Raw genomic sequence first — 25,721 nt, forward strand, 5'->3', positions numbered from 1 at the left:
GATGACAGAGGGATGGATAACAAAGAGGTTAAAAATCAACTGCTTTGTGGTGTATTATAGACGATGAACAACAGCAACCTGGTGGAGTACAAACAAGGATTTGTGTCTTTGCTATACAGTTCAAATAGGTTGTGAGGAAGCTGGTAATAAAAAGTAAAAACGAGCAAAATTCGATCTGCTGATCTGGATACCTATCTTTCCTGGTGCTTAACACATCACATGGGATTCCAACTGTAATGCACTCTGATCACAAATCTGATCCTGTGACCAAAGGCTGCCCCAGAGTAGTTAGGAAATAGAGGAGTAATGTGTTCTACACTTCAAATTTAAAAATGTTGACCTGACAACCAAACTATATCCAATGATATTGTTGATACTACAGGAGTTAATATTTCTAGGATTTTTATTTTTTGAATAAAAAACAAAAAAGAAATATCAATTTGGTTATATTTAAATTTGACACAATGATTAGACTACACACTGGTAATTACAATTATAGCAAATACTAACAAACATAGAGAAGACGTGATGGCAGTTTAGATACAACCACTGACACTGAACACACTAAGGCACCTTGTGACGTCAAAACACTGATGTTATACTGAGGTAACTCCCATCCAAACTGTATCAAAGTTTTTTTTTCTTTGCAATTCCATAATCGACATCTTGCGAATACTGAAACATACCGAACTGTTCTTAAAGGTCTGTGAAAGCTGAACGGAGGATTGATGAGCATTTGTAAAAGAAAACGAAATCTTAAATAAATAACACTGCAACACAAAGAGGTCAGTGGAGACGGCATCCGCACAACTTTGCAGCCCTTGTCAAAAGGACAAGACTGCTCTAATACCTGCTTTGGTAAATTATCAGGTGACACTTGGGTCACTCCTCTCGTGTACTTTGGACCATAGAGTACTTCTTGCAGGGACTCTTGAGGCAGGCAGGAGGCCAGGTGATGGGCCAGCTGTAGGAGCATGGTATGGCCGTCTGAACGTTCCTCTCCAGGAAGTTGAACAGAGGATTCCACCAGGTGTTGGTGAGGTAGTTGTTGGGCGAGCATTTAAGAGTCTGTCAAGAGAAAGAAGCGTTCCTTTAAAACACTGTTGCAAGTAATACAAATGTTTAGTGCATGAAATCCGTCTGAGGACCTTGCGATACAACATGTAGCTGTTACAATTTAATATAAAAAATTATATATATTTCAACATTTATTATAAGCTACATCAACAGTCCACTCACTTTATGACCATTAGATGGAGCTCTTCAAAGTTCTTTAAAATGCTTTATATTACAGGTTTGGGGAAATTTTATCCAGAAGCAGTAGAAGTACCAGAAGAAGTAAAGTATGCAGTGTTTTTTCCTTTGAACATGATTACTTGGTTTTGACTAACACACACACACACACACAAAACCTCTTAATGCAATGTTCAGATAAATAGGGTGTCCTCCACTGCCTCTGAGTCAAACCAGTTATTTAACAGTTGTGTGGCTCATGTGCGGGTCTTTCTCGTACCTGTAAGTTTGCCATGGTGTGGTACCACCAGAACAGTCGGGAGGTGATGAAATAGGCCACAACCACATCCACACTGTAGTGCTCATGAGCCACCAGGATGCACACCACACCCACGGCACTCAGCAGCCAGCACATCAGATGGTACCACCAGAACGATCGTGGGGAGTCTGGAGGGAGACGGGAGAAAAGGCAACTCAACGGCAATGTTTATCTGGGAATATCAGCTGCTGTTGGATCATTTGGAGAACATGTGGAGAACAGAGTGGGCTCCTGAGTGGGAAAACAATAAATCTCTGTTTTCACTGCTAACTTTTTGAGGAGCATCTCACACACGGGAGTGTTGAGTAGCAAACATTAAGGGCAATAAAACAAAGAAGCAGTAAAGTATGAAGTAATTTTCCTCCTCGGATGTCCTTGAGTGGCGTGTGGGATGAGAATGGAAACACACAGTATGATTCATATATTATTCATGACAGCTTTCATTGAGTGACTCCACTTGGAGCAAACAGATTTGGCTGTGAGTACTCACACTCCTTGATGAAAAGATAAGTGAGGGTGAGCATCACGGTGTGTCCACTGTACAGAAAGTCTCCACACAACAGATGGGAGTTTGTGATGGAAAGACCGCCCCCTGAAATCAGCTGCAGGATACGCTGCATTTTAGCATGAGCGTCTCCGTGGAGCTGATGGAGAGCAGAGATTATATGTTGGAGAAAGAGAGAAAAACACTGCATTAGAGCAAAAAAACCCAAAAAAACAACCCAAAACATCCAATCTGTATCTGCTTCTTTTGTTCTGACCAGATACACTTTTGACATTATAAATGATGTTGCAGTGGACATTACTGAGCCTTGGAAACAAGCTGTCTGAAACACTGTCTGACTGAAAACCATTCCTCATAATTTGGGTAAAAAGCTTACTGTTATCTTTCCTTGACTAAATGAATTACATCACTTTTATAGTCTCATCTTTTGATGTCACTGAGGTCTTTAGTTCACACCCACTGACAATAACTCATAAGGCACAAGTAGTCCAAGTGCTTTTTAAACACCAGCTAAATCCTGGAAATGAAACCAATGCTCTTTTGCTGAGCTCAGTACGTCAGCACCTTCCTATGTTCTTATATTTTATAATAAGCACTGATGGAGTTCAGAGTCATTTTCTAAAATTAGGTCTTTAACAGACAAAATAACCTTTTTCAGAGCAGGCATAAAAAAGACTGGTGAAAAACTGACATCTTTTTTTTGACTTGTGAATGCTGCTCACCTTGGGAGCACAGGTCATGTGCATGCCAGGTACAGGCAAGGTTGTGATGTACATGGTGACACAGCGGTACAGATACAGTGTGCCAATGAGGAAGAAGAAGCGTCTGAGTGCAATGGACCTGAAAGTGGAAAACGTCAGAGCAGTACCTGAGCAAGTATAAAATATTCTGTTCTATTTCATTTATTTCAAAGATGTACAAACATTAAGATTTATATCAACAAAGTTCTGAAGACTTTCTACTGATTCTTTCTTTATGTAGTACAGTATTAACATCTCTCCGCAGCCAATGTCCAAATAATTACAGCCATGCATATGTAACATTATACCCCAGATATAAGACCAGGCCTGTTCTTTTGAAAAGCTCCTTTTAATCCTGCCAGCTCTCTACTAATAAACATCTCCACATCTGAAATGTTCAACATCCTGACATTTAGGCACCATCTTACTTTTCCTTTTGTTGCTCCCTTGTTGTAGGATACAGCCCACAACAACCACTCTGCCCAGGTTAAAGCTACTTCTCCACAAGTGGCTTCCAGGTGTCCAGTTTGACTTCTTCCACTCCTTGCATCATCATCATCTTTTCATCTGACTCTTCTTTCTCCTGCAGCCTCTCTGGGTTATTTTTCATCTGCTCCCTACTCTCACCACAGATTGCAATTTCCATCGCCGCTGTAAACAAAATGAAGCTCAGAGCTAATCCCTGATGTGCTATTGCTTTGCCAAATTGAGTTTTGCTTATTAGCAAACATTATAGTTTGGAGGTCTGCACAACAGATCATCCACCCAATACCATTTCTTTTCTTAATCCTCCCTCTTAATCTCTCACTCACAACATAAGAGACAATGTCCTCAGGTCCATTTAATCAACAGCTACATCCATTTTAAAAACAGTTTTGTCTACATAATACTACATACATTTTAAAACAACTTTGTGAGTATTGTTGTAGTAAAACCAGTGTAATCGTTATTAATTACAACAATTTAAATATAATTTTTAATTGCCTGTTAAGAGAAAAAGACTTTTGGCTCTTACTTGTATCTAAAGAAAAACAACTGGATCATCCAAATACCCAGCAGCACCATGCCGTTGATCTCTGTCACTGTGAATGCCCATTTGACCCGGTCGATGTAGTCAAAAAACTTATCAGGGAGAGGTGGGCTGCTTTCCTTGGGAGGGACCCTCTCGTGCACTACAGTGATGACAACTGTGGTAAGCACCAAGTTGAAGCCGGCATAAAAGAAAGCAATTATCGTCTTCCACCATTCCATGGGCAGTCGGTTGATCTTGGAGTCTGGCACAGAAATCTTTACGTAGTCATTATGCCTCCCAATGCCTTTGCGGAAGCCCCTCTTGTTTTCGTCCACTGCTGAATTGTGAACAGGGCATGCTTTACCACTGGTAGGCACAGTGCCCCCCTCCATCCCAGGGTTTGGATCTTCAGCGATAGGCTCCCTCGCATCCACAAGCTGCTGTGATGCCATTGGTGTTTGTACTGTCCATCCACAGGCAATGATCCTTTAAGTGGACGCTCTGCACGTGCCAAGGTGGGAAACAAACAATTAAGAATGAGGTTTTTTTTGAAAAAAGACAACATACTTTGGTTATATTTAAATATATAAAATAAAAGTAAAGGAGTGCTGCTTGAATGCAAGGAGATCCAGATAATAAAATAATTATAATTAATAATTTTATCAGTATTTACGAGTGTTCATGGTAATCCAACTGTTTTGACAAAGGTATGAAATTCGGCACACTTAAATCACTGAACAGGGCTTAAATCAATAAACAGGGCACTACAACTGTATTAACAGCACCACTAAGGGAAAGTGAACTACTTGTCATTGTGACACAGCACACCACTGCACACAGCCAAATGTGACCTCTGCTTTTAACCCATCACCAAAGTGAACAGTGGGCAGCTTTTTAAGCACTCGGGGAGCAGTGTGTGGGCACGGTGCCATGCTCAGAGCACCACTGAGGGTAACTTGGCAGCTGGTGGACTTGAACGTGAAGCCTTCTTTAACCACTAAGCCACCACTGACCCTATTAGTGTATGTGAGGCTGATACAGCTTTGAAATTGAAATTCAAAAACAATAAAGGCCATCGTGGATATATATACAGAATGGAATGTTTACTTAGAGCAAGCACCCAGGCTGGCACCCAGACAACAGAGGGGATAGAAATAGAGAAGCATGGACTCAAGGGAGATGCTGAAAGCATCAGTTTCCTCAAATTGCTTTTTGCAAGAAGAAACATCGTTACAGTGGACGGTGGCTTACAGTAGCATGATCTCTGACTTGACATGACAACAACACCGAGTGTAGCAGACCTTAAAGGCCCATAAGGTGGATTAATATCAACTAACACGGTAAATAGAATCAAATGGAGCAGGCAAACAATATAAACCAGTTACAGTACAGCGCCACACCCCTTCTATTATCGGCTACAACTGCATCTTGTGGTGAGTCGTGTTCCATTCACCTCAGGCGTGTCTTCCTGGTTCAATATAATGTGTACACAATGAGCTAGAGCAAATGTTATAATGCTAATAAAAATCATAATCTTTTTTAGGTATTAATGATACTGAGTGGCTCAGTTTAAACATGTGAATTAAAGCAAGACCGTCTAACAGGCAGCAGGGAGACAGGCTGTGGTGATCATGACGTCTGGAGATGCATCTGGCTGCTGCTTAGGAAACGGCTAATGACAGGACACTGTAATTTACGGTAAATTGGAAAATGGACGTTCTTTCCACATTTTCTCAGCTCATTCTAATGCAACTGCACTGTCAGTGTAAGTGTTTCTTAAAAACATTGTTTATCATTAGCTCTGTGTGTCTTTTCCCTGTGTTTAACTGCTTTCAAAAACATCTACAAATGACTTTGTCTGTATATGAACATAAGGAGAGGCTCTAAAAATAGTCTCAGTAAACTCTGTCTGTGACTGAAAGTTAATGGTCTTTGCCTTCTTGTCACAGAACAGGATTTATAGCCATGTGAGCTTAGTAGTTACACTGCTTTGATTAAAAGCCTTTTTTCAGGGCAAATTTAGGGTCTATATGTGTGTGCATAAACCACATCATAGAGCAGAAAGCTCCAGAAAACAGAATGTATGTGGTGCGTGAAATATTATATATTTTTTCTTACTATGATCCACTTCAGCAGCAATGTCTGATGAAAAGAATGCATAAAACCTGGACAAATATTGACTCTTTGGCCATACCTGCTGCTGATATTTTAAGGATTCTTTTTCCCAGCTTATCTCAGAGTGACAGTCTGTACAAAAAGAGAAACGTTAGTTTTCCCACGTATTCTCCCCAACCGATCTGTGCTGTACATGGGAAACCAACAAAGTGCGTTCATTTCACTGATTTTCCACTTGCTCTCTAGTCCCTAGTGTGTATTTCACAAGTGTTTTCCCTTCAGTCAAAGCACCAGTGCCTGAAAGGGACGGGTGGTGATGGAAAACTGGAAGAAAAAAAATCCTATTCCACATGGTCACAGACTGTAATGGATAACTTGGCTGCCTCCACTCTCCTGAGCTATTTCAAGAGAAGCCACCCAGTTGCCCTGAAGACTGTATTTTACTCTCAGTGAACCAGTGCTTTGACTCAGTTCTGGGGCCTTCATAATAACATACTACTATTGCTGTCCACTCGCTCGTTTTCTTCTTTACATCACGTGGATTGTCTTCATCAAAGTGCAGGTTTAAAATAAATCAGGCCAGACATGACCCAGCCCTTTTGGAACTGACAGCACAGACACGACAGCCTATAAAATGTGCTTGCAATAAAACAAGTAAACTGCATTTTTGGGCCAAACGTTCAATTTGTGTTGCCTTAAGCTTGGATGTTTTTTTAAACACATGTTGAAAGTGTTACATGTGCTGCATATCTTACTTTCAGACTTTGACCCACATATTTTGTTTTACAGTAGATAAAAAAGGACCTCCATATTTTACAAGGATGTTTCTCCAAATTATAAAATAAATGTTACAAATTTGTTTTAATGAAGTAAATGTTATATTAGGGCATTGGTGTCAAACACAAGGCCTGGGAGTCAGATCCTGCCCGTGAAGTAATTCAAAGTGGCCATTGGCACAACCCAGACACAACTCTTATTGTAGTTAATGATAAATATGGATAGATCTACTTTACATTATTGATCCCAAGCTGGGAAATTACAGTTGCAGGTTTTGTAAAATTTCACAACTATTAGCCATGTTTAGTATGTACAGTCTTCCAAATATAACTATTCATACTAAGGGCAATGTTAAGACCGATGTAGTTAAAAAGGAAAGTGAAAACTATTTTGAGATTCCTGCCTTCAATTGTCGACTACTTGGTGTATTACAGTGTAACAACAAATACAGAAAAGAGTTTCAAAGTTTGGTTTCACCACAGTGACGTTCACTTCCTACGCATGAACCCCAACCACTGCCCCACACTTATTCATTGACCAACCCTGTTTATCACTGCAGACATTCAAATTCACACATTTGTTTTGTTGCTGACAGAACAGGGCCTGCTGTCTGCTGAAAGTACAACCGAGTTTATACCAAACAAGCCAAAATGTTCACACAACCCATGAGGCACCCCAGTCTCTGGCAACCGTAACCACATGTGGGTTGGAGATTGGCAGTGAGTAATGTCAGGTTCTGGGCTGGGTGGATCCCAAATGTCCAATATATTACAGGGAAGCAGACTGTCATATGGCAAGGCCAAGCTAGTTTTGAAGTTTACTTTTGGGGTGTAGCACAGTGGCCCCACACACAGTTTTAAATACCACGTTCCATATGAGGCTACTGGGTGGAGCAGCAGGTCAGTGAATGTCCTGTAATTAAACCCTTTCATTTTCAGTCAAAGCTGTTACATCTGGGAACTGACAACTGAATTATTAAAATGGAACTGCAGCTACATCACAAACATCTACAGTCTGCGTACAGTGTGGTCTAAACAAAATCCACAAATATTGTTTTTGCATTGCAGGACGTATTTGACATCTCATGCAAGACCAACTTACTACAGTTTTTTGCTGAGGATTATTTTTTGGAGCTGAGGCCTGACCAATAATCAAACATAGTTTAAAAACCTACTCTGGACTGAGATTTCCTATTGTGTACATAGCATTGCAATATTCTATAGGGTTAGTGTTTGTCAAATGGAGACTTCTGACAGATCTGGTTGGCTGTGTAAACATCTGTAAGAGTTTTTTTTCTGTTACTGTACATGTCAAGCTTGGTTTACCTAGTTTTTTCCTGCATGTGGCCCTTGTACTCACAGAAAATACCATTTTTATATACTGCAAAACGGCTAAAAATACACAATAACCCACACTTGTACTTCAGGAAAGAATAGTCTAAATAAGTGCGTGTACATGTGTTCTACAAAATTATTTGTAATGTTGTCATATGTTATACGTCTGGCCTGTTCCCTATTAAGCATGAACAAGAGGGTTATTTTTTTCAATTCAGTCCATAACAGTGAGAATTATATCAAATATATTTGCCTATATCCGCCTGTCTGTAATCATGCCTAGAGCACATTCTTGTATGAACTCAGAGGTTGCTGTGATCCCACAACTGATGACCTTAAAAGGGGGGGACTGACAGTGACCAGTTGTTGTATACCTGACTATAAACTATATAAACTGCACGTATATAGTGGAAAGCTTAGTTGTTTTGTGGTGCTGTGTACCTTCAAAAGCCCAGTGCTAAAAGGTTAGCATTGTACCCCCAAAAATGCACACAGTAAATCACAACTTAAAGACAAAGACTAGTTTAACTTGTACATTTATCAACCACAAAACTAGTAAATAGTTAAATTAGGCAACCTCTCAAGTACTTGATAAAGTAAAAGGGATTTTAGAGGGAACTTAGCTTCCTGTAGCTAGTAACTGCAGAATAAACTTCCAGAGACCCATAAATATAAATATAAAAGATGAACGTATTTTATGGTTTATGACTGTTAGGATATTCTGCATACTTTGCAATTTATCACCCGGCAATTTATCACCCGTACAGTTGCCTCTTGGAGATAATATCCTTCTACAGTTACCAACATGCTACATGCTACCCTAACATGTTGCATGTTTATAAAGCATCCCATCGCAGGGTACACTATCCTACCTGTATTAGACTGACCTAGTGCGCAGTTTTAATCTTTCTATCTGTATTTAAATGTACAGCTGTGTTTTACAGCTGAACACATTCTACCACAGTTTCTGACACTGCGTTTTTTTAAAAAAAGACTCACGTTGCGGAGTTGAATCATAGCACCCCAGTTTTCAGCATCCTACCTGCCTTGCTCGAGTCTCCTTAGACCTCTGCTCGAAGCCCTGCTGCTGCCTGCTGGTCTGTCGCTGTTCTGCCCAGGATGGGATGTTGATCACCACACAGTGGCTGGCTTCTGAGGAGGCGCTCCTCCTCCTCCTCCCCGTAGCTCCATATACTCACAGCTTCTTCATCCATCCAACCTTCCTTTTCTGCCTCCTTCCCTCACACTGCATTCCCCTTTAATTCAGGTTCTGTCCTCCTGTAATCAACGCTAGCCTCTCCTTTAACTTTAGGTGTTCTGCAACAAGCATCTTAGGTAGTTTATAATTTGTGGTTCATTGGTTATTCATTATTGAGATACTATATATCAGTTCTGGTCCATTTATACGGTATTTGGGAACAAAATGCACTACCAACCAATTCATATTTCTGTGTATTCAGGCAGATTATTTTTGCCATAGTAAAATACATGCATGCGCATTGGACAGACATAATCAAATCACTAATATTTATAAGAATTTAATTATCCCGAACCTGTTTCCTCCACTTGTAGCTACAAATTGACTGCTTGCCAGACACTGACTGCAGATCGGTGGGAAACTGAGTCACTCACTGCGGTGAGATGGGAAAACCGAAAGAAGCTGATGTGAGATCAGTACATTTCCCAAGCACAGTCATGAGCAGACCTCGGTCAGAGTGAAGGAGGGTGACCTGTCTGCTTTGTGGCGCTATTGAAAATCAGTTTACCATGAAAGCAGGTTGGAGGTCTCAGTATTCTATCGAATGTTATTGATGTTGCAACAATACGAAACCTTTAAATTTGCGAAAATCTGACTAGATTTGCAGAAGGTGTTGCATTTAAGCAGATTGTGTGTTCGCTAATGTGGGATGCACTGTATATAATTGTTGTACTTCGACTTCATCATTTTTTTTAAATTATTGTGGCAATGTAGTAAATACTAAAAACCCAAATATGCCAGATTTAATTGTCTTTAAAAAAAACTTTGCATAATGAACAGATGTAAAGGTGGAAGTGACATGATTTCTATGGAAGAAAAAGAATAATACCAAAGCTAAGACAATCATGCAAACAGACAACTAAAATTTGTGTCAAGTTTCAATAAGTGAGAGAATAATTATCAAGAAGTTGAAATACCTCCACAGGATTAAGAGTAAAAGCAAAATAAAAAGGTGACTAAACCTAGTAGCTGTAGAAGTAAAACAACTAAGGGATGTGTCCAGGGACCCTGAAATAACAGCAAAGACACTAATGAATGACTTGACCTAGTCTGGAACAAATCTAAATAGCAACCACCTGGATGTTGTGCCACAGCTTGCAGATTCTGGAAAAAAAAAACTACTAAGGTTACTGAGTCTGACATGTTCATATGTTTGCTTTAGCAAATGATGTCATATGTCAACAGGACAACATGTGACAACAAAAAACAATTTTCATTTATGACAATTTTAGAGACTTTATTTGTATAATTTGCTGCCTGTGTTGTTTTTGACACAGAGAAAAACATCGCAAAAATGAGGAGAACATTTAAACTCCACATGGAAAGGGCAACCAACCATGCAAAGACACAAACCAGAAACTATTTGCTGTGAGTCAACAGTGCTAACCAACAGGCCACCATGTGGCTCTTGGAAATACAGTACATACGAAAACCAACAATGGTTCAACCGTAAGAAGTTGGACATATGGCAAAAATGTGCAAGAAAAGAAGAGATGTACCAGATGTAGTGGGAAAGAGAAGATTCAGTAAAAACAATATCCTGTAATTTTGGAGCTGGTCTGTCTACATTGGTGTTTAAGGTTTTGAAGTGATGAAAACTGAAAAGGGAAAAAAGACAGTATCTAATCCAAAGTATGGGTTAGTGATGAAAACTGAAAAGGGAAAAAAAGACAGTATCTAATCCAAAGTATTACAGATGGTGTTTGCAAGTAAAGTAAGGAGAGGAAATGTCACGTTTATTCAAAGTAGTTACATTGCATTTAGTATTAAACTTTGTCTAATTGCACAATGTCTTGACAATTTAGTGAAAATTCCAGGATTGTAGATAATAACGTGGAGCAATTTGGAGATAATATAAGGAATATATTGAATATTCGATTCGACATGGAGTTCCCGGGCAAGAAAAGTAGAAGAAGACCTCAGAGAGGTAGATGTTGTAAAAGAGGACGTGGACATAGTTGGTGTATACGCCGAAGAGACAGAGGGTAGGGTGAGATGGAGGCAGAAAATACGCTGTGGCGACCACTGACGTGAACAGCACAGAAGTAATTTACAGTGTCATTTCACTATCCAACCGACGTGGGGCTGTACTGCACTGACAGAGTGTCGCCTGCCTGAACCAGGTTCGAAGAGGAAAAACCTAGGAAATACGTCACGCGTCGTCGCTAGTGACGTGGCTGTTGCTGCTGCTGGGATTTTGCTTCCCTGTATCTGTGTGTAAAGGTTCGGCTGCGGGCTCTTTCTTTGACCGGGGATACCTGTGTCAATAAACAAATCACCAAGCTGTTATAAACAACAAAAAGTCTCATAATTACCACAAAGAACCACAGGGACGGCTTTTGGCTGTTTGAATTAACGCGAACCTGTCGGTTGAATTAGCCTCTTCTTACTCGGAGGACATGGAGACATTTGGCAACTCGCACAAGAAGCAGAAGCTGAGCAACACCGCTGAGAGCTGGGTGAGTTTTTTAGACTTGTTTTTTAAATTCAACTTAATGATTCACCATACCCATTTACCTTTATAATAACGAGATGCCATATTTACTGCTAATACGTCTGATTGATAACAATAATGGAGAACGGCTAAGCTAGCTTTTCATTGAATGCAGCGCAGAGACTAAAAAAACATTATATCCAGTGGTGAAAATGTATTTTCCCCTTATTTTAAGGATGAAAAGTTATTGACTGAACAGTAATAATAGTTACTATGTAATTCATTGCCTTTATTATTTCAAAATCTTGGGCATGTCACACTCGATGCCAATGTTCAAGTCAGACATTTGTAAAAGCTTACGCCATGGTGTAATGTATTATTTGTAATAATTGTAATAACATCAGTATTACTTAGTAAAATTTTGATAAAAGCGTCTAACGACCCATAATTTGACAATAATAATTTGACTATAATTAAATAATAATAATAATAATATAAATAACAACAAAAATTGAGTTTTTAATACATTATGTTTTGCTGGTAATATGAAATTATATCAAATCTTATATCAAAATTTCCAGGGAATGCAACGTGCAACTAATGTCACCTATCAAGCTCACCATGTAAGCCGAAACAAGCGTGGTCAGGTCGTGGGCACAAGAGGAGGCTTTAGAGGATGCACTGTTTGGTTGAGTGGTAGGTTTCACGGTGTCACTGGAGCCTCTGTCCTTCATAAATGTATGTGATTTTAATTGTAATCTGGTTTTGTTTTCTATTTTACAAAGGTTTGTCCGGTGCAGGAAAGACCACGGTGAGCATGGCTCTAGAGGAGTACCTGGTGTGTCATGGTATTCCCTGCTACACCCTTGATGGGGACAACATCCGTCAAGGCCTAAACAAAAACCTGGGTTTCAGTCCACAAGATCGTGAAGAGAACATCCGACGAATTGCTGAGGTGGCCCGGCTGTTTGCCGATGCTGGGTTGGTCTGCATTGCCAGTTTCATCTCTCCGTATAGTAGGGTGAGTCCATTAAAAAGTTAGCGTAGACTCACTAAAACAGTAACTCTGTATTACTATGATGATACTTAAAGCTCCTGCCTACTGTACATACACACATTGTCCATTAGTGAAAAGAAGAAACTGATAATCACACTTTGTTTTGCAAGCAAGCAAAACAGCCCCTAACTCTAAAAAACAGCATAGCTGCTGTAAGGTTTGAGAGGTTTTGCACTGAATTAGTGCAACTGTATTGCTGATGTTGATACATTTATCTGGTTATTTTGTCATGCTAACTTTAAATCATTTCTGTACTGTTACTGTTGTTTTCTTTTCAGGATCGCCTCAATGCTAGAAAGATCCACGAGGCTGCAGGTCTGCCGTTTTTCGAGGTTTTTGTTGATGCTCCCCTGGACGTTTGTGAACAGAGGGATGTGAAGGGATTGTACAAGAGGGCTCGAGCTGGGGAAATAAGAGGTAAAGTGTGGTTTGATACAATTGTGAGTGATTGAACACCTGGGTTATTAAAGTCCAAATAACATAAAACATAACATAAAATCATGGACATAAAAATATTAGAGTTTAACATTTTTGATCATAGGAAATAGGCCGACTTCGTAATTTATCATTTCTGTCTGTCAGGTTTCACTGGAATTGATTCAGAATATGAGAAACCAGAGGCTCCAGAGTTGGTGCTGAAGACTGACTCCTGCAGTGTCAATGAGTGCATCCAACAGCTTATTGACCTACTTCAGGAAAGGGTGTGTAAATTTATAATTGTCCTTACACATGATTCAAAAATATGTTGTGTTAGCAGAATCTGCTGTGACTGTTTTATTTGTTCTGCTCTCACTATATTGAAGAAAATCTTTATGTGGAGATTAAATAAATGACGGACTTGGTTTGTGGCACAAAAAGCCTGCTCTTCCCCCATTGGCCACTAAGGGGCAGTGAAGCCTCACACTTGTATTGACGTTGACGTCACTTAGTGTCAACATAAATCAGACAGTGGTTCAGTTGTTGTGTGTATTGTTTTGTATCCATTTATAAAATGTCTCTTTCATATTTTCTGCAGGATATCGTTCCCATTGATGCGTCCTACGAAGTGAAAGAGCTGTATGTTCATGAGAACAAACTGGACTTGGCTAAAGCTGACGCAGAGACTCTGCCTTCAGTACAAATTAGCAAGGTGCAACTGATATTTCAACATTGTTATGACAATTTAACAATAATAATAATAATATTTAACGCTGGTTATTTTGACTAAACTGTTGGTATTTAACTCCCTGTGTTTGACTGTATGTGTAATCCATAGCTGGACATGCAGTGGGTACAGGTGCTGGCTGAAGGCTGGGCCACTCCCCTCAATGGTTTCATGAGAGAAAGAGAGTATTTACAGTGTCTCCATTTTGACTGCCTGCTGGACGGTAAGACAATCCATGATGGTAACATTAATTAAAACACAATCTTGTTCTGTATTTCATTAATGCAGGTTTACCAAATACAAGTGTTTCTGGTGTCATTATATTTTTTAAAAAACCATATGAATCAGTGTTGTCAAAAAACATAAAAAAAAAACATATGAATCAGTGTTGTCAAAAAACATGGTGGGTAAAAATAAATATTTAAAAATATATTAAAAAGCATATTGCAAAAAATATGCCCCCCCCCCAAAAAAAGCCCAGTTACACCCTTTTCCTCATCAGTGTTATTGGTTACATTTAAGATCACTTCCTGACTCTAATCGTATTCATTAAAATGTCCTTGAAATGTCCTTTTTAAAGTAAATTTCCAATATATTTTGGCACTGATGATTGCAATAACTTTAATAATTTGTATTTCTCTGCCCAAATAAAATTGCAGCCTTGATACCAACGAACAGGAGCCTCATACATATTGTATGCACATTAAAAAAATCTGACACAGACCATAGAATTCAGATTTGACAAATAATGCCTCTAACCACATTCTGCAACAGATTTAAACAAAAACAAACCCCACAAGAAAAATGTCAAACATGGAAGGATTTCAAACCTGCTGTGAATCTTCATATATACACAGTGGGAGTAACTTATGCAAAAACATGGACTTAATTTATGACATGAATATACAGTATAACTAAATACATCCACGTTAAATTACTTCTGCTGGGTCATATACTCAGCTTTACTCTAACATGGTATGTTTTAATGGTGATACTGTGGTTTATGTTATAATTTCAGTTGGTAGCTAATAGAAAATTTACTATTTGAAACCAGTAAAGGTGAGATTTGTTTAATGTCCTCTTATGTGTTGTTACATAATCACACACATCAGATGAAGAAAAAGTCATATTTTCAATCTTAACAATTGACAGAGTTGGTGTTAAGATCCTTCCTGCTGTTCACCATAAAATAAAAATACATTTGTATTGTTGTTCCAAAGAAAGAAAACTAATCAGATTAAATCAGATGACTGGATTGAAGTGGAAATACACACTGATGCCAAAAGTATTGATTCCAGTTTTTTTTGGTCCGCTATGAGAGCGATACAGAGGAAGAATCCTGTGTATTGATTGACACTGAAGCCACAGTTTGTCCATTTTCACTTCCTTCCAGGGGTCTGACAGCAAAATATTAATGTCACAGTGAGAAGATTGATCGGCGAAAATAACAGCACAACTGGACAGAAAATAGAAAACTGCCGTCTTCCAATACACTGTGTGCTCCTGTTTTATCAAACCCAGCTGTACGCTCTTTACTGTGACAAGGAGAGGGTCTGGGGGAAGGTGGGGGCAGCCACAGTCACCGTCCCCTCCTGCCTGTCCACAAGTTAAACTGATGTGATGTGAAAAGCATGCTGTTCCTAAAGCTTTCAAAGTCTTCAACGTTTTCATCATCCTGAACAGCCAACCCCCCCGAACACTGTCACGACACAGATTTAACTGTTTCATTTGCGAAGCCATACTTTAACATTGGTTTTCTATATCAAAGTTTTTTCCAATACAGTTACTTAAATTCAAAAAACAGTTTAGCTAACTGCACTGACCTCCATGATTTCATGCCTCCTTTTTGAAAAATTTTGCAACAATTTTCAACAAGAACAGACTTCCAAACAACTTTTAAAAAAATGCTTGGAGATTGTAAACACACCACACACCTAGTGTCACCGCAACAATCTAAGCCTAGAGTTATTGTTGGCTATCAAATAAAAAAAACACACCATCATCTTTGATTGAGTCCATACCAGCGAACTTGTCAGTGTTAGATTTAGTTTAACCAAACCACATAGTGATTGGCATGTGAGAGAGTCTTCACTGGTGGTGGAGTGGGATTTGTCTTTGAGTCTCCGACGTTTAACTCATACCTCAACTTCCCCACTAAAAATTACTACGGTAAAATTGAAATTAATTTGCCCTGCTGCCCACCCCTGAAATTGATCTGTGCACTCTGGATGGGCCCAACCCCCATTTTGGAATTGCCCACACCTGGATGGGCCCAACCCCCATTTTGGAAACCACTCCACTAGGGTGAGGCTGATAAACATTTCTGAACAGCCTAATTATCACTGGTGATTACGTTGTCCTGAGATAAACTATTCAGCTTCAACTCATTTTCCAGCAACGTGCAGCTTCCAGAAGCCTGTGGAAACAATGATCACAAACCTTTTCTCCCCTTCTGGCTGATGTGTCTGTCCAGCCAAACGAAGGTTTTCACTTGCTACGAAAGGCTGACACTTATACACATCTGTATTGTAGTAAAAATCTCTCTGCTTCTACGGTCCTTTTAAAATTAAATTGGACATTTGACAATGTCGTTTTTTAAGTAGTAATTTTGTGAATGGTGTTCAGTGGTTGAGCCTAAGGTGGGGCAAAACTGCTTTTCCAGAAATGTGTCATTGATTTTCCCAGTACTAATTGTAATGCTGGCTGAAATTACACATGTGTCACTGGATTTTTCTCTTTTTGTCTTCTGCCTTTAAACTTTATATTGTTTAATTTATTCACCTTTTTTATTCAGTTATTTAAAATCTCTTGTTTAGGTGGTGTCATTAATCTGTCCGTGCCCGTGGTGCTGCCAGTGTCCACTACCGACAAACAGCACCTGGATGGTGTTACAGCTGTGGCCTTGGTCTACGAAGGCAGACGAGTGGCTATACTCCGCAACCCTGAATTTTATGAGCATCGCAAGGAGGAGCGCTGCGCTCGGCAATGGGGCACCACCTGCAAGGACCACCCTTACATAAAGGTACGTCTCAGATAAGATATGTTTAGATTGATGTCTGTGTCCTCTGCCAACATTACTAGCACATGTGCTGTACCTAATTGTATAAATCAGGTAGAAAATCCCCGGAGCTTAGAAAGGCACTGAAGCAGACCTGCTGAGATCCAGACTGTCCGTCTCCCCGTGTGTGCTGTGTGATAAACACTGTGCAAGTGAGAGAAAACTGCCTCTCTGGTTTCTGCATTGATAGAAGACAGATCCAGGCTGGCCTGTTCACTCTGCTTATGGAAAGACTGACTACGTAGAAAAGTGGAGCCTTTCTCACACTCTGTCATCATGCCCAGAGTAATCACTTGATCTTTTTGGTCCACCCTCATTTTTGCAGGTGTTATATTTGGATGCTAAGTCTCTTCCACAGTCGCCACCAAATGTGATCTGCTATTGTGCAACTCAGCTGAACAAGCCTGTGGGACCCGTGCCAGCCTCTACCTTTCAGCCCCCCTAATCCTTCTCTAAACATACATAAGAATAGTTTCCATCTGTTTTTCAACAGAAACGCTGCCACACACCGCACAGGTAGACCCAGTGGCAAGATAACGTCCTGAAATGATCCTGCCTGCACGGCCATTTGGTTGTAGTTGGACATAGTGTGTTGCTGACATAGGCAGCAGGAGTAGAAGTAGCAGTGTAACACACAATGACAATGAAATACAGACTAAATTAAGCACAGACAGAAGGAAGTGGCGGATGAAGTGTCCGTCTTGAATTAAATGAATTTCTGCAGTTGTTAGGATACAATACTGAAAAGTATACAATACATAAATCTTTTATCTCTGTTTTTAAAAACATTTATGCTTAATTAAAGGATGTGCAAATTACATTATTTAGTAATAATTCCATGTCCAACTTTTAGCTTTTGTATCTGGTAATTCCATTTAATCTGCTGACGTATTGGAAAAGTTGCCGGACAGATTAGTCACAGGGTTGCTTAGAGATAATCATGAGCAATCAGGATTGTAAATAATGATGATTAATCACAATCAATCAGGTTAAATCAACATTCCAAAAACATGACAAGGTAACTCGCTGGAACAGAAAAACATATCAGATGTCTGTGTTTCACACCCGCTTTTATTTGTGACCAATCCAAATGATGAAATTATTAATATGGAAAATGTCCAATGTCCTTAGGAATCTTACGACAGAAAACTGACATTGTGTTGGTACACAAAAACAAAATAATATTTTTATTGGTCTGACTTGTAGAAACGTGGTTCATTAATGTGGTTCAGCGTGCACATTGGTGTGAAACTGATCGTTGCTACAGCGCATAAGAAGAAAGAGTTGGCAGGATACAATGTTGTTCCCACTGCTATGACTTGGAAAAAGACAGAATAAAAGTATTACCAACAAGTCTGATGATCAGTTAGATTTTCCTGATTATTGGTGGGGTAAAGACCCATACATCAAATGTAACTACCAGGTCTGATTTGGGTCACTGACTCTCCACTGCTTAAACCTACAGTGTTGGCTTTAAACTAAGCTGATTACTCTCTATCCTTTCCACAACTCCTTTTTCGTTGTCCATACAAACCTGTCGCAGCTGAATCTGTGTGCTCAGCTTGCTGTAATTAGGACGCCACTCACTTTGAAATAGTGTGTATATGTCTACGTTAACTAGTGGATGTTTAACTCTCCATGCTGGAGCCAGTCTATCAACACACCCCCGTGTTAGTAGCTGTAACTTTTTTCTCTTCACCCTGTCTCCCATAAAAGACCTGCTCCATATTAGATGAAGCTAATCCTTTTTTTCCTGTTTACCCGTCTGTCAGTCAGGCAGGAGCCCCTTCCATCGGAAACTACGGTGAAGTGGCTGTTTATTTTGCCAGTCTGTTTCACATGTAAAGCTTTGAGGTCACTTCAAATAGCTGAAACACACCTCTGAAAGAGGGCTTGTTACATTTGATTTATCTAAAAAAGGTAATAAAATTTAGATTTTTTTATTTATGTAGCAAAATTCATAACATTACTTTTCTGTCAGTTACTTGAAAGTGTCTACTGTCAACCACGGTTCATTATTCACGCCCCAGCAAAAGATTAATTGGAGTGTGAAAAACAAATTCTAAACAATTTTAAATATTTCCCACAATGCATCCACGCTGGAGTTGACCGCATCATGCTGTCTGCCACAGTCTGTCTGCCACAGAAATCAGTTTGTGAAGTCAGGATATTAAAGTATTTGCTAAATTCATTTAAATGATCGATTATATGTCAGTGACATTAGTTTTTTCCAAATTGTTTTTTTCACAGCACCTAAAAGCTTCAGATTTCATTTCAATCTTTTGTTGTTAATTCTCACTTCACTGAAAAACGTGCTCATTTTATGGCTGTGGCTGTTAGAAATTGTCAGATCATATCATAGTTACATCCCACAGGCCTGTGTGTTAAGTAAATAAAACAATGCCTAAAACAATAGAAGCCATTGTTGGGGTTGCAAGCTCTTCAGTGATATTTTGGAATAATTCCTCCAGTGTGGTCAGGACAACATCACCTGGTTTTGTTCAGGAGTCTCTGCTTTGTTGTTGAATTCTATGTACTAGATGTCAGCAAAGACGGATAGGAGGATTGTTTAACCCACTGTTAACTGTGACATAAAAACACTGTCCTTGATATACACACCGACAGAAACACACATTTCGGTTACCAACTCTATGTTGTACACATGAATATAATATATGAGTAATAACATTAAAGCTGTTGGTTATTAATTAACATGAATTTTTTGAAACATGCAAAAGGATAAAACATCTGCTTAATTCTTTAACTTCAGAATCTCCAAAAAAAGGGCAGGGAAAAAGCAAATTGGAAAAAAAAGGACATCCAAGCATCATTTCTCAATAAGCAGATTAACTGGTAACAGGTTTGGGTATCATGATTGGGTATAAAAGAGTTTCCACCTAAGGATTAGTCTCTGCACGCAAGGATGTTTATGGATTTAAAACAGTTTTCTCTGCACACGATAGCCGCACGTCAGTTAAAAGAAATACTGTTAAAAAATCCGTTTAAGACTCAAGTCCAAAGTCTAGCTAAACATCAAGGTGTAGGGCAGTACTGCATCAGAAAGTGTTGTGCCATCATGATGGTTTTAAGACTACTAAGGAGGAAGCTTAGCATCAAATTAGTTTCTTGTGGCTCATATGACAGTGATCATCAACTGACAGCCTGTGGGCTAATCCGCCCGCTGAACCATCCAATCTGACCTGAGACATGATTCCAAAATAAACATCAAATAACAATGTTGGACAAAAATGAAATTTCTATTTAATTTTATTTGTGTCCGTCCCCTAAGGTGTCTTCCCAGAAATATTAAATGTTTGCACACATTTTTAGGGAGTTGACAAACCCTTCTGGAAACAGTTTTAAAAATTACACATTGACTTTGTTGTGGAAATGTAAACAGTATCTTTAGACGGGATTGAGTCTTCAGTGTGTTTCTTGTCATGATTTCCAATACTTCTGCTGCAGATGGTGATGGAGAGCGGGGACTGGCTGGTTGGTGGAGACCTGCAGGTTCTGGACAGAATCACCTGGAACGATGGACTTGACCAATACAGACTGACACCCACGGAGCTCAAACAGAAATTTAAAGAAATGAATGCAGGTATAAGGCGAACTGTCTATACCATACTTATTATCAAACAAGAACTGTGAGCTCTGTCACAACAAGAACACTTTTTGTATTTGACCTCAGCGATTGGTTAACAGCTACTTATAAATCCTGCAACTCTTTTCTTAATTTGACCTCAGCGATTGGTTAACAGGTACTTATAAATCCTGCAACTCTTTTCTTGAAACAATGTAACAATTCCTTCTTTTCCTTCCTTCAGACGCCGTGTTTGCATTTCAGCTCCGCAACCCAGTCCACAACGGCCATGCTCTTTTGATGCAGGACACCCACAAGCGCCTCATCGAGCGAGGCTACCGACGACCCGTGCTGCTGCTCCACCCACTGGGAGGATGGACCAAGGATGACGATGTGCCGCTGCCCTGGAGGATGAAGCAGCACGCTGCCGTGCTGGAGGAAGGCGTCTTGAATCCAGAGTCCACTATCGTTGCCATCTTTCCATCGCCAATGATGTATGCTGGGCCGACAGAGGTAAGGCCTCTGATGTGCGTTTACATTTCAGTGCGAGCACCGAGCTCTGGTTTTATTAGGAGTGGAGGAGATCTGCTCAAAGCTAATGGATATAAGTTGTGTCATTAAATGACACATTAGCATTTATACGCTGGAATCAGTTGGCTGTGACCATTCCACTTTAGTGTAACAACAAAGTCTCAATGCAACAACAACATCTGTTAAAGGGAAAAGACATGTTTTCCTGAAAATTAACAATGAACATGGAAAATGATGGCAGCACGATGTAATGACATTTAGTACTAAGTGTGTGCACATGTCTGATTGTGATAAATGGCAGGAAAGGGGATTTCACATTTCCTCTGGGAGCTCTGTTCTGTGTTTCCATGCCACACACCAGCCTCCATGTGACTGGGCGTAGCTGTGCAGTCAATATATTTAATCGCTTCTTGATTGAGTCAACTTTATTTATTATTTAAGTTAGTTTACTTAATGTGCTTTACATTGACAAATGGACAGAAAAAACCCCAACAGACGCATGAAACAACACAGTACAAACTGGGGCAGGGATAATAAATGAGCACCGTAGAGATACTTATTGAGGAAAGACTGCAGGCTGTCAGGTGTTTATAGTTTTCGGAGTGTTTGTTTGTTTGACTGTCTGTCCTTTTACAGGCAGAACCACTCGAAAAGGAAATGAGAAAGTTTTATTAAGTTTTCTGATGATATAAGTTGTGGCCCCAAGAAGAAATTATTCGATTTTGGTATTGGTTTGAACTCTGGCTGCTTTGACTCGTTTTCTCTAGACTCTCTCAGTGAACTCTAGACCAGGACTTCATTTGCTCCTTTTCTTTCTATTATTTCTTGATTCTATTTTGGATTACAGCTTAAAAAAATCCAGTCATAAGTCTCATTGTTATGACATTGCTTCCCTCAATATAGAGTAAAGTACAGCGCTGCCCTGGGATCCAAAAATAAACAAACTACACAAAAAGGAGATCATTCTGAAGGAAGCATTATTAATAGTTTGTAGATTTCAGAGTATTCATAATGAGTAGCAGACAGAGAACCACAGTGAGAGAACCTAAGGTGAGCCGTTGTTGGAGGCCGGTCTGTTAGACCAGGAAATGTAAAACGATTCATTTAAGTTTTTGTGTGTCAAGTGAGGACTGTCCTTACCAGTAGAGGGCATTGTCCTGATACCAGTTTTTGTTTCCCTGATGATATCCCGTACCATTATCAGTGTCTTTAGGTTGGGTTGTGAAATTAACTGGATCGCAGTTTTATGTAGTTTCTGTGTGCTTTTCAATAAGTGTGAAATTAACTGGATCACAGTTTTATGTAGTTTCTGTGTGCTTTGTGGGAAATGGTGATGACATCACAGTGAGGACATCATGACAAAAGTCTTCAAACCGACATCAATGAGACAAGAGTTTTAATTTTTCTCAACCTTGTCCTCAGGTCCAGTGGCACTGCAGAGCTCGGATGGTAGCTGGGGCCAACTTCTACATAGTGGGTCGTGACCCTGCAGGCATGCCACATCCAGTCACTGGCAAAGACCTGTATGAACCCACCCACGGTGCCAAGGTCCTCACCATGGCCCCGGGCCTCATCACCCTGGAGATTGTACCTTTCAAGGTGGCTGCTTACAACAAAGTCAAAAAAGCGATGGATTTTTATGACCCCCAAAAGTAAGTTTTTAACAACAATATACAGGGGTTTTCCACTATGTTAGAATCTGTGTCCCTTTTTGTTTCCCACAGATGAGTGAGTATCTGGGTCATGAAGAACAAACAGCTGCAGTGGAGTGGATTGCAGCCATGCTCACTCACTCCTAATTTAACAACTTATTTGTAGATATAATCCAGAGTAAAACCTCCCATGAATTTCAATTACAGCCAGCAGCCTAAACAGAAAGAAGAATTACATTCTCCAAATTAATTATTCATTACGCCTGCTTTTCCCCCCCCAAAGTCTTTCATCCATTTTTGTCTCTGCTGTTCTCTTGCGTCTACAGTAAAAACTCCGGCCATTAATAACAGGTTGTTATTCTTTCTTACACAGATAAAGGGAATGTGAATTAAGAATGAGCTTTCATGTTGTTCCAGAACCTGCCATTAATTAAAGCTTGTATATAGATAGTGCACATGACTAACAAAAATCAGGCAATCTCACTGCCTCTGCTCTCGGAGTCTGTTAAGCAACTTGCCAACTTTGGCCAAGAATGTTGAAAATAATTTGCCTATTTTTCCATGATGCTTTTTCATGACGTAGCATCTATAATGTAAATCATGCAAATCAAGCACTTCTGTACAAATAAAAGAAAATTAAAAATTGTGCTAACGAGAGTTACAGTAAGGTATCTAAGTGTAATGTAAACTGTTTCCTCATTCTAATGTTTTTGTGTCATTTCCTTCTCATGTAAACCCACAGCCATCAAGACTACGACTTCATCTCAGGGACACGCATGCGCAAGATGGCCCGCGAGGGAGACAACCCTCCTGATGGCTTCATGGCGCCCAAAGCTTGGGCTGTGCTGAAAGATTACTACACTTCACTGGACAAGAGTAAAGAGTAAAGAGGGTGTGATGGTTACCATATGAACAGAGTGGTTTTAGGCCGTGGAAGGTGGGGACCACACAGCTACGTTCACAAAACGTCATCGCAGTTGTTTTTATCTTAATCTTTTTTGTGACTGTACATTCTGATCACTGATTGCAGAAATACTAGGAGAGTCTGTGTGTTAAGTACTGTTGACCAGTACTAACCTAGCTGTGAATGAATGTCAAGTATTCCCTGCTGAGCCTACTGGAGTTCATTAATTTTGCCCCTACTCTCTACTGAACCACAAACAAATTGTGCTGATTGTTTTTGCAAACGGCAGTTGCAACCTCTCAAGATGTGGTGTGCACAAGTGGTTGATGTAAAAGTCGAGTGCCTTGCTCTCCCCAAAGTGAATTCACATGATGTCTTGTTTGGATTAGGACACACACACACACACACTCACACACCTGCTTCTTGTCTCTCTTGTTGCTACAGTGTTAGTGTCAGACGGCTCCAAACTGCACAAAAGATTAGCATTGAAGATGTTTTTATTGGTATGTGAAATCCAAAGCTCCTAGGAGCACATGTGACCATCCTCACATTAAGTCTATTTATCCTCTTAATTTTTTGTGTGTGTTTTGCACGTAATTTTAGAACCCTCAACTTTTGATAATGTTTTTTCTTTTCATTCTTTCTTTTTCCTCGTGGTTGCTAATATTTTCCATGTGCTAATGCATTCGTAACGGTTGGCCTGTGTAATCAGATTGTTGATGGTTACCATTAAAGGATCACATTTGCAATCTTCCTTATACAATAAACCATTTTTAGCATAACAGACTGTTGGTTTACTTCAGCATTCTCTGATCTTCAATTCCCCATTCCATTGAACCTGACATCGCTGCCTGTCAGCTGCTGCTGAGATCTCACAGTTGGAACATCTTACTCTGTTAGCCACGTACGTCTTTGTCATCAACAAAAGCAGTTCCTTCTCCCCCAGTTGTTTGAGGTCTTGACAGGTTGGAAGTTCGGTGACCTCTGCAGTTGGTTTATATGCCTGTATATTGAATGAGACAGAACCTCCACTGACCCCAATCAGCCCCTGACACACTTGTACACTGTATACACACACGGAGCTGCAGATGGCTCCCAGATGTAGTAAAAATAGAACACGCAGGGTTAAAAAAAAACACAGAAGAATGGCTCTGTCAGAAACACCTAGGCTTCTTTATCTAATCCTGCTCCAAGATGTGAGACCTGCCTGTAGGTCAGGATACCAGGAAATAGAGCTTTTCAATTTTAGAGCATGAATCTTCTGAAGCCTGAGTTTAAAAAAAGAAATCGTAAGAACAAGGTAAGAGACGGGTTTACTAACAGAGTTATAGTGTCAAAAACTGCAGTGAGAAAAATGATTAGGAAGTTGGAAGTGATTCTGGGAGACACAGCCAGAAAGGCAGTGGTGAAAAACAAAATTTCAAGTGTTTTCTAATTCACACAAAAGAAAATATGTGTAAAGACCTTCCAGTAACAGCCACTAGCAATCATATTGCATCATGTAAGGGACCCCACCCCCCACTTTGGGAACCATCCGCTAGCTTGATAAAACATTTTTTTTACTATAACCATATTTAGGAAATGCAATTTTGTGAAATAATTGCATCTGAATTGAAAGCATGATAATAAACGTTCTGGATTTTTGAGTAATCCTTACATGGAGTTAAAATGTCCTAATCTGTTTTACAACCTCTTAAAGGTTAATCAAAAACATAACATCATTCACTACATCACAGAGAAGACACTCAAACCAACATTTGTCTTTACTCCATACGTAGGTAAATGAACATCAGCCTGACCCCTGTGACCTCTCAGCATTCAACACTGAGTGACATCACTGCAGTCTTATCCTGTAGCACCAAAAGGTTCTGCTCCTGCATGAACTCCAGCTGCATTTATCTCCAATTTCCTTCCATCTGGTTTGAATTCCTTTCAAAGCCAGTCGGGATAAAAAAGGGCTTCACTTTTGCAAACTACAATAGAGTGATACAGGCCACGGTTAAAATTCAAGGAAAGAGGTGTCTGTGTGCACAGGCTGAGTCGCCTTTCCGGTCTGAACCCTGGT

The 25,721-nt window shown here is 39.7% G+C and overlaps 2 protein-coding genes across 2 annotated transcripts; one reads left to right on the top strand and one right to left on the bottom strand.

Moving 5' to 3' along the window:
- Positions 1-312: 312 nt before the first annotated feature.
- Positions 313-9,881, bottom strand: sgms2a (sphingomyelin synthase 2a). The gene is made up of 6 exons (XM_008316658.3): positions 9,078-9,881; positions 3,813-4,310; positions 2,780-2,897; positions 2,043-2,196; positions 1,514-1,680; positions 313-1,068 (listed from the first exon to the last, which is right to left on the bottom strand). The coding sequence occupies exons 2-6, from the start codon at positions 4,259-4,261 to the stop codon at positions 883-885; spliced, it is 1,074 nt and encodes a 357-aa protein (XP_008314880.1). The 5' UTR covers positions 4,262-4,310; positions 9,078-9,881; the 3' UTR covers positions 313-882.
- Positions 9,882-11,451: 1,570 nt separating this feature from the next.
- On the top strand, positions 11,452-24,440 carry papss1 (3'-phosphoadenosine 5'-phosphosulfate synthase 1). The gene is made up of 12 exons (XM_008316661.3): positions 11,452-11,752; positions 12,309-12,423; positions 12,513-12,748; positions 13,063-13,201; positions 13,367-13,485; positions 13,800-13,913; positions 14,040-14,151; positions 16,745-16,950; positions 20,452-20,587; positions 20,814-21,082; positions 22,523-22,752; positions 23,495-24,440. Exons 1-12 carry the CDS (start codon positions 11,693-11,695, stop codon positions 23,637-23,639), a joined length of 1,881 nt encoding a protein of 626 aa, XP_008314883.1. The 5' UTR covers positions 11,452-11,692; the 3' UTR covers positions 23,640-24,440.
- The last annotated feature ends 1,281 nt before the right edge of the window (positions 24,441-25,721 follow it).

The sequence above is a fragment of the Cynoglossus semilaevis genome, chromosome 9 (genome assembly GCF_000523025.1).
Source record: "Cynoglossus semilaevis isolate Cse_v1.0 chromosome 9, Cse_v1.0, whole genome shotgun sequence".
Taxonomy (NCBI): Eukaryota; Metazoa; Chordata; class Actinopteri; order Pleuronectiformes; family Cynoglossidae; genus Cynoglossus; species Cynoglossus semilaevis.

Bases quoted from the DNA above. Each gene is read 5' to 3' on its own strand.
- sgms2a (XM_008316658.3), bottom strand. From the start codon at position 4,261: ATGGCATCACAGCAGCTTGTGGATGCGAGGGAGCCTATCGCTGAAGAT. The intron at 2,898-3,812 runs GTAAGAGCCAAA...TTCCACTTTCAG, and splicing joins TTGTTTTTCTTTAGATACAA to GTCCATTGCACTCAGACGCT. The intron at 2,197-2,779 runs GTGAGCAGCATT...GCTCTCCATCAG, and splicing joins ACATGACCTGTGCTCCCAAG to CTCCACGGAGACGCTCATGC.
- papss1 (XM_008316661.3), top strand. From the start codon at position 11,693: ATGGAGACATTTGGCAACTCGCACAAGAAGCAGAAGCTGAGCAACACC. The intron at 13,202-13,366 runs GTAAAGTGTGGT...TCTGTCTGTCAG, and splicing joins TCGAGCTGGGGAAATAAGAG to GTTTCACTGGAATTGATTCA. The intron at 14,152-16,744 runs GTAAGACAATCC...TCTCTTGTTTAG, and splicing joins TTTTGACTGCCTGCTGGACG to GTGGTGTCATTAATCTGTCC.